The 8,545-nt window shown below is 62.2% G+C and overlaps 1 protein-coding gene across 1 annotated transcript; it reads left to right on the top strand.

Annotated features, from left to right (window-relative positions):
• Positions 1-204: 204 nt before the first annotated feature.
• ASCL2 (achaete-scute family bHLH transcription factor 2) lies at positions 205-786 on the top strand (the record flags this gene model as incomplete). Its single annotated transcript, XM_081061848.1, has 1 exon — positions 205-786. The coding sequence occupies one exon, from the start codon at positions 205-207 to the stop codon at positions 784-786; it is 582 nt and encodes a 193-aa protein (XP_080917974.1).
• Positions 787-8,545: the final 7,759 nt, after the last annotated feature.

The raw sequence follows: 8,545 nt of genomic DNA, 5'->3' as shown, positions 1-8,545 counted from the left end.
GCACGGCCCGCCATCTCTTGCGCCTCGCTGTCTCCGGGCCGCAGACGACCTGGGACGCTTACCCTGGAGAGTCGCTCAGAGGTACAGTGCCACAGCCCCTTGTGGGGCGTGGCCGTTGTCCCACCGCCCCCAGTTCCTCTGCCTGCGTCTTCCTGCGGTGTGTGGGGGCTCGGAGGAGGCTCCGGACGAGTGAATGCGGGTGTGATGGACAGCAGCGCGCTGACCCAGCCCGCGCCCCCCGCGCCTGGCGTCTCCAGCGGCTGCGCCGCTCGGCGGCGACCCGCGTCCCCAGAGCTGTTGCGCTGTAGCCGGCGGCGGCGACCGTGCGCAGAAGAGACCGGCGGTGGCGAAGCGGCCGTGGCTCGACGCAACGAGCGCGAGCGCAACCGCGTGAAGCTGGTGAACTTGGGATTCCAGGAGCTTCGGCAACACGTGCCGCACGGCGGCGCCAGCAAGAAGCTGAGCAAGGTGGAGACGCTGCGCTCGGCGGTGGAATACATCCGCGCTCTGCAGCGCCTGCTGGCGGAACACGATGCTGTGCGCGCCGCACTGGCTGGGGGGCTGCTGGCGCCAGCCGCGCGGCCCCCAGCGCCCCGCGGGCCGGCTGGGATCCCCGCTGCCGCTGCTTCGCCCTCCTGCGCCTCGTCGTCCCCGGGCCACGGGGGCAGCTCGGAGCCCGGCTCCCCGCGCTCCGCCTACTCGTCAGAAGACAGCGGCTGCGAGGGCGCGCTGAGCTCAGTGGAGCGCGAACTGCTCGACTTCTCCAGCTGGTTAGGGGGCTACTGAGCGCCCCGCCTCGCGAGGTAACCGCTGGGCAGCGGAAGAGGGAGGGTCGGAGGCCGGGGCGGCGGGGCGCAGCGGAGTGGACTGGCCCCGCGCACGCGCCAGGACGGAGACGGCTTCGATTTCGCTCACTCTTCATTTTCCCCAAAGTTTTTCAAGCCTGTGCAAGACCAGCGTTTGTTTGTCCGGGATTGCAAAACTTCCTCTCGCTGCTCCGCCGCCGAAGGGGGAGGGAGGGGACGTGTGTGTGTGTGGGGGGGGGGGAGGACGGGGGGGCTCGGGCGGGTGAGGCCCCGAGTGCAAGCGGATCCCCGGGCAGATTAGGGTGCTGGGAGGCGGGGTGACTTTGCATTGCAAATCGCGCGCCCCGGCCGGGTGGCAGAAATGAGTCGACGGCTGCGGAGCCCTGACTCACTGCTGCTCGGAGCGCTGCCCCAGCCCCCGCCTTGGTTCGGGCCGCAGACCGAAGCCTAGGCACCCACGGACTCGAGTTCCAAACTCAGCCAAGCAAACGAAACCGCCGCCTTCGCCTGTGGGAGATGGGGGCACGGTCGGATCCCGTACTAATGCGCGTTCCTGTGCCCCTTCCCTCCCAGCAGCCCAGCCCTGGACGCTGAGCGGGCAGCGCGCTCACCATCTGGGAGCCAGTGTGGTGGACGGCCTGCGCCTCCATCCCTGCCTCTTGGCGGGCCAAGCCGCAATGGAGCCGGGACCCCGCCCGCCCACGCTACCCGGGCAGTCCAGCCTGACCACGTGCCAGTGCGGAAACGGTCCCCTTCCCGACCTGGCCCTGGGGGCAGCTTCCTCGGACCCGACCGCCCCGCCCCTGAGGCCCCACTGGGCTGGGGCTGACGCACCAACACTCGGGAGGTTTCCCTGAACCAGAGAGAAGATTTTGACGGCACAGAGCACCTACTTTTTATACGTTAACTTGAACTGCCCAGGCAATACGAAGACTTATTTTTGTACAAAGACTCCTTAACTCGGATCACCATAAAGATTGTCTACCGCTGCCCCACCCACAATACCTGGGATTTTCCAACTTGGCCAAGAGGTGGAGATGGCAGCCCCCGAGGGACAGCGTCCCTAGCAGGGGTCCCCATGCAGCACTCGGTTGACCCAGGGCAACACTCCCAGCTGGGTAGAGACCCCTGTTAGAAAATCTGTTTTAGGGAAGGTGGACTTTATAAATAAACCAATTCTGTGTGTCAGTGGTGTTGGGGGCCCTCTCCAGACCCTCAGACTCCCCATTTCCCAAGTGAGGGCCAGGAATAAGTTAGGTGGGAGGATGGTGGCCCAGACTCTGGACCTTACAGGCCTGGCCCCTGTGGTCACTTATCCCTGGACTCCACCCGCTCTTCTGTGGGATGTGAGGTCTGGGAGGCCAGCTTGGTGGCTGCTGTGCCAAAGAAACTCGGGCACCTTGTGAGGCTACGGCTTCTGGCAGGAGTCAGCGGGCTGTTGGGTGGTCCAGGCAAAGCTCCTTCACAGCTGGGAATTGAGGTCTGGGAGCTGGTGCAAGTGCCGGCTGTAGGACGGGACCCAAGGTGGCCTGACCTGACCAGCCACCCTCTGTCTCGGGGTCCAGGCGGCCTGGCTTCAGATCTCCACTGCCTGCCACCTAGTGGGTGGCCCTGGGCAAGTTGCTTAACCTGCAAATGGGGGTGACAGCACAGCCCCCTTACAGGGTTATGGGAGGAATTAAGGAGAGGTGTCTGGCAGCGTCTAGCACCCTGTACTAAACCTCCAGCTACTGTTCCTGCGGCCTCAACCCTCACGTGCTGTTCAGGCTGCAGGGGCCTGGGTGGCAGCAGCAAGGCCCTGCCCGCCTCCATTTATGGGCACCGTGAGAGCCACCCTGGAGAGGAACAAGGCAGGCCCCCTTCCCCCAGGCTCCCCCAGCTCAAAGGGCCCTCACGGAGATGACTCAGCTCTACCTTTGACCTGGGCCTCGGCAGCTTTGAAGTCTGGCGGTGCCCAAAGCTCTTTTATTGCAGGGGTGGAGGCCAGACTGATGGGGATCCCCCAGGCTGTTTTAAGGTGCTCAAGGCACCCTTTCTGTGGTCAGGGAGCAGTTGGGTCAAAGCCGTTGGCACCCTGGGAGGAGGAGCGGTGGTGTTGGCAGACAGCAGATGTCTCCTGGGCAACCATAGGAACAGGGTCGTGGGTCTTTTGAGGCTGGCTGGGGTCAGGAGACCTGCTGTGGCTTGGGGCTGCAGGGCTGAGTAAACTGGCCTTTTCCCAGGGACAGAAGGGAGCATATTGCATGGCCACCCAGTGAGGGCCACCCTACAGCGTTCTCCCAGAGACCCACACCCTGGCCAGTGACCTCACTGAGCCACAGGACCTGGGCTGTCCCGACTCCTCACCTTGATCTCAGGAAGAGGGTGAGACCATACATGGGTTTGGGGGAGGAAAGCCTGGGAGAATGGGGCCAGGAGGCAAGGACCGCTCTCCCTGCCCTGGGAGCCAGGGCCGGCATGCTATGGATGAAACTCTGCAAAGTATCAGTGCCACCATTTTTGTCCTCCTGTCTTATGGAAAATTCCAAACATATGCAAATGTTCTGAAACCTTTTTTGGACACCTTCTGTGTACCAGGAACTGTCATGCCCTTGGGTACGTCACCGTGCCTAAGGGAAACCCTGACCTCATGGAGCCCACGTCCTAGTGGAGGACACGGGATCCAACCCCCAAGCAGCGTCCATGAGTCAGTCCTATGGTCTGGCCATGGGTGGACACACTGGATCCTGGGGGACACAGCAGCCGTCCTGAGCAGGCCAGACCATGCCCTCCGTCAGAGCCTGCTTCAGACTCCCGGAGGAGCCGGCCCAGCTCCCACTGGGGGTGTCTCCCTGACATCTGGGACTGGTCATTCCGGCTTGGTTTCAAAATAGGGGAGGGAGTCTTTACAGCCCCCCTGTCAGCCTGCCTCTGAAGCCTCGAGGGCCTCGAGCATTCTGGGGAGACAAATCCAGCACCAGCTCTCCCCCTTACCCAGGGCCAGCTCCATAATTTTCGAGCCTGGGGCAAAATGAAAACACAGCACCTTGTTCAAAACTGGGGGACAACATGACATTAACGTGCTGAAACATAGAGCCTTTTCCTTGTCTTCAGGCTCTGTGCCTTGACTTACTGGTGTTTGAAACTTGCTATTGAATGCCGTTCTAAGTAAAGAAAAATAAACAACTTAAATCACTAGCGTGAGTTTTAGCTTCCATTGTACACGGTGCAGTGCCAGTGGCCAGTGCAGACGTGAGATCATTTTACTCCAGAATCTTGACGTGACACCGTTCGTACTTCATAGCTGTCCCTTTCCTGCCGTGTCATGATGTTTCGCCTAAGTGGAGGGCTTGCAGAGGGAAGTCACACGAGGAAGAGGGACGTGGGTTCCATGGGCGTTTGTGTTTGTTACGTCTTTCTGCATTTCACTCAAGTCCTGGGTTGAGTGAGCGTGGCCCCCTGCGGCTGTGAGCGCCTCTTGCTGGGGGCGGATGTGGCCCCCTGGCCGCCTGCAGTGTGGATCCTCGGGAACATTGCCTTCCCGGTGTCATGCAGACGGGGTGGACTTGTGTCCAGTGGGCATGGCCTCTGCTCATGGGCTGTGCCACTGTCCCAGTGCCCTTCACTGGCGGACACACAGTCAAAGGTAAGAGTGAGAATTGCAAGATGACGTGAAAACAGGCTGTGCAGGGGCCTGTGTGTCTGCGGCTCGCCCTCGCCGCTGAGGCCGGGCCCGGGGCTGCCCCTCCCCTCCCCTCCTCCTGGACACTGGGTGGCACAGCTGTGTCCAACGGCTCCTACATCTGCCGCTGGAGCCCTTCGGCTGCAGCTGGAGCTAGGGACCTGCCTCTACCTTGGACTAGGCATTCGCCTAGGGATGGCATCCAGGCCAGGGGAGGGGCCACAAAGGCGCCTCATCAGTGACGTTAAACCTCACGTCCTCACCGTAAAGCAGGGGAGCAATCGTGTGTGGCCTAGAGGGCTCGGGAGGGTGTCACAAGGGTAGTAGGCACTGGGTAAAGAGCAGGGGATTGTTGGCTCCCATGCCCCTCTTCCGGGCCAGTGCCTGCCTTCCCTCCCTGCCCTAATTCCCGCCTGGCCATCCTGCTGACAGGGAGCTTGAGGGCCCCACATGGAGACTGGGGGCGGGGGGGCAGAGCCCTACTGCTGGGGGCAGTGCGAGGGGTCAGTGTTCTATTTCCAGCGGTAAAGGTAGGGGCGTTGTACTAGTGTGAGTAGGCAACACGCATAGCCACGCCCTCAGTCTAACTCCCATACAAATGGGGTGTGGGCCAGGTGACCGCTCAGGGCCTGCCCAGTGCAGTTTGTCCTGAACCCGTGGGCTAGGAGTCAGTCCTGAGCTCTTACAGGAATGGTGGGAGGGGCAGGTCTCCCCAGGAATCTAGCTTCCTCTGAAGGGTGTCAACCCCGCTTTCAGGCCCGGGGATGCTCAAGGACCAGCCTGAGGTCCACAGGTACCAGAGGTGTGCGGGGTCTGGCTAAAACCCCATCACACCTCACTTCACGCCTCCCTTGGGCCTCCACACCTGCCTGGAGGGGGCCGTTCTTGCTGTTTTTCTACTGGGAACATGAAATGGAGGGTCTTGTCAGCAATGAGGGACAGAGAGGAGCCAGGACGCCAGCTCAGGCCACAGAACACGCCAGCCCCCAGATGGGTGGGGCAGGAGGCTGGTGTGATGAAGCGGGGAGGGGCCTGGGTGGCTCTAAAAGGGCTCCTGGTGGGGGGGGCCCTGGGAGCTGGACAGGACCAAGCGCTCTGCCCCCTTCCCAGGCTTCTCCTTGGCCAGGACTGGAGCAAAAGAAGGAACGAGAGAGATGGATGGAGCAGTGGCTGTGAGCCATGTCTGGACCCCTGCCGAGCGCCCAGGGCCCCCATGGGTTCCTGCTGGACACCCACGCCAGTCTCAGCCCTGCCCCTAGGTGCTGGCTGTGATTAATGGGGCAAGTCAGTGTGGGAGGGGCCAGATGCCACAGGGAACTGCCATCAGCCTGCTCAATCTTGTCTCCAGCAGCGCCCCCTGCTGAGGCTGGGACCCCAGCCCCCCTTACACATTGAAATAGGCCTTCGTCTGCAGACCTCTGAACCTCCAGCTTCCTAGAGGCAGGGAGGGGCCTGCTGAGGGGAGGGTCACTTTGTTAGCACCCCCAGAGCAGCCCCTGCCCAAGGCCACACACCAAATGGAGGGAAAAAAGGGGTGTGTGCCCACTTGGCTCACCCAGCCCACTGCATGCCAGGACCCAGGCCGCAGCCCTGTGACAAGGTTGGGGGACAGTGGGGACTCTGAGCCAGGTCCCGTCTGCCCGTTTGCTGTCAGCAAAGCCTGTTCTCCACAAAGATCAGGAAATCCAGCCCGAGTGAACACACCCACGTGTGGGCTTGGCGAAGTCTCGGCGAGACCTCTTGTCGGGGGTTAGCCAGCTCAGCGACAGGGCACAGGCCACAGGAGGCTGGGCACTGCTAAGGACAGAGGCCTGGTCCCTGAATGGCCTTGGACGAGATACCTCACCGGCTGGGACCCCAGTGAGCCCACAGAAGGGTGGGACAGGCTCCAGGCCTTTCCAGGGAGGGCCCCTGTGACATCATGTGACAACCCAGGAGGGGGCAGCTGTCCCTTTGGTGGGGTGTTGGGAGGTGGTGTTAGGGGAAGTTGGCATCAGAGCCCTGTTTGCAAGACTCACTTTCTTCTCCCTGCTTGTCCCACAGGGTTCTGTGTGGGGTCCAGGCCAGGCCCCTGCAGCGTGGACCTGGCCCCACAGGGGTGGCCTCCCCCCAGCTCGGGTTACCTGCCCTGATGTTAGTGAGAAGGTGCTGGCTGCCACCCAGGGCTCCCAGTCCTGCCCTCCCACTCCCCACCTGGCATTTGCCTACAAGCCCTGGGGCTCTGTCCAGGCTCCCAGTGGTTAGCCATTGCCCCGCACTGCACGGATAGACACGAAAGCCAATTAGTACCCAAATGAGGGCCTGGGAGCGGCTTGGGCAGCCTGGAGTGGCTGGGATGGGCTGTCTCCAAGCTCAGATATTTGTCTCTCATTTGAATGCCTTTTGTGGGCTGGCAGGGGCGATTGAAAAGAGGCCGGCCCAGCAGACAAAGGCTGGCTGGCACGCTAGGTTTGGGGAGACCTGAGCTGCATGCACCGTGCTCACCCTCCTTCACCCATCCTGGTCCCTCCCGCCCCACCTGACAAGGCCTTGGGGGTCCCCACGACCCCTCCCAACCCCCAGACCCAACAGGCCTCTCACCCTGCCTGCTCCCTCCTGCAGGGCCCAGGGAGGGCTGTGGTGCTGGGGTCCTTCTGTCCCAGGCCAGAGACTGGGTTCTGTGGGTGGGGTGCGGTAGCTGGCAGGCTGGAGCTGGGCATGGGGGCTAAGCAGCAGGGTGGGTGTGGGCAGCTCCTTGGAATGTCTGCGGCTTTCTCAGGAGTGAGTGTGAGCACGTGGCTGAGTATGGGCAACTGAGCTGCACAGATGTGTGTGTGTTAGTGTGGGGAGCATGCACCCCACCTCTCCAACCCCATCTGCTTCAGCTGGACTCTGTTTTCACCGTCCTAACTATCCCTGTTTGTGCCGTGTCTGGCAGTGCCCAGTCCCTCCTGGTGCCTGGTGCCCATTTTACAGGTGTGGAAACTGAGACTGGGCATCGGATGAGCTCCCAAGGCTGGTCAGAACACAGCAGGGTTTCCAGGGAGGGGACACAATGGCGGTTCTGCTCAGGGGACATGGGGCAGCCTGTGGGATGCCCTTCCCATGGCCGCCGCCTTTGGTAGTCATCCCCTCTTCTTGGACATGACCTCCTTAATCGGCCTGTAGCCAGTGGGGCTGAACCTTTGGGGCTGGCCAGGAGAACAAGGCAGAGGGTGGCGGAGTGGCGGGCTTTCTGCAGCCCTGCGGGGTGGACTGGGGCCAGCTGAGCTGCTCAGGGTTCCTGACACCCACTTCTCCATCCACTCCACGCTGCCCCCAACCCCGCTGCCTGGGCTGCCTTTGTACCAACACAATGTCACGGTGACCTCCCCAGGACCTTCTTCTCCCAGACACTGTCCTCCAAGGTTGTCCCCCTCCTCTGCCCCTGTCTCAGCAGGCAGGGCCAGCCAGGGCCTCTTCCCTCGGGGGACTGGGAGAGAGGGTGGGCCAGCATGGGGAGTAGGCGGTCAGGAGGAGGGGAGCCCAGTTGGTTCCACACCCCTGGGCCCTGCGTATGCTCCCACCCCACCCTCCTCCCGAAGTTTCCTTCAGGGGCACTGGGGCACAGCAGGAACCTTAGGGGACAGTGGTCTTTGGTGGCTGGTGGGGAATATCAGAGGTGGAAAGAGCAGTGGTATCCAGCACCATACGGCTCGGAGTTATGACCTCAACCTTTGGAGAAAAGCTGCAGAGGCTTCTGCTCCTAGATTGGCGGTCCTTTGGGGTCTCAGGTCGGGCCCCTTCACCTGGGGAACAGGAGTGACAGGGTTTGTGGGCACCTGGGGAGCTGGGCAGGAGCTAGTCGAGAGGCTGCAGTGAAAGCCTGCAGATGGGGTGGGTCCAACGGGTGGACAGAGCAGATGGGCAGGATGGACAAGTCCTGCCCTCCCCTGCGGGAATGCAGAGGGGCAGGGCGCAGACCTGTGACAAGTGGCCTGAGCCCCTCCGGGCTGCCCAGGCAGTGGTGGCCAGCCCTGCCTACTTGCTGTAGTGCAACCTGCATTTTCCCAGCTGCCTCAGTGACCAGAAAGAGGGGGTCAGAGGGGGTGTGCATTTG

Source organism: Rhinolophus hipposideros, assembly GCF_964194185.1.
Source record: "Rhinolophus hipposideros genome assembly, chromosome: 10".
Classification (NCBI taxonomy): Eukaryota; Metazoa; Chordata; class Mammalia; order Chiroptera; family Rhinolophidae; genus Rhinolophus; species Rhinolophus hipposideros.
The sequence above is the reverse complement of the archived record's forward strand: the minus strand, read 5'-3'. Positions and strand labels throughout refer to the sequence as shown.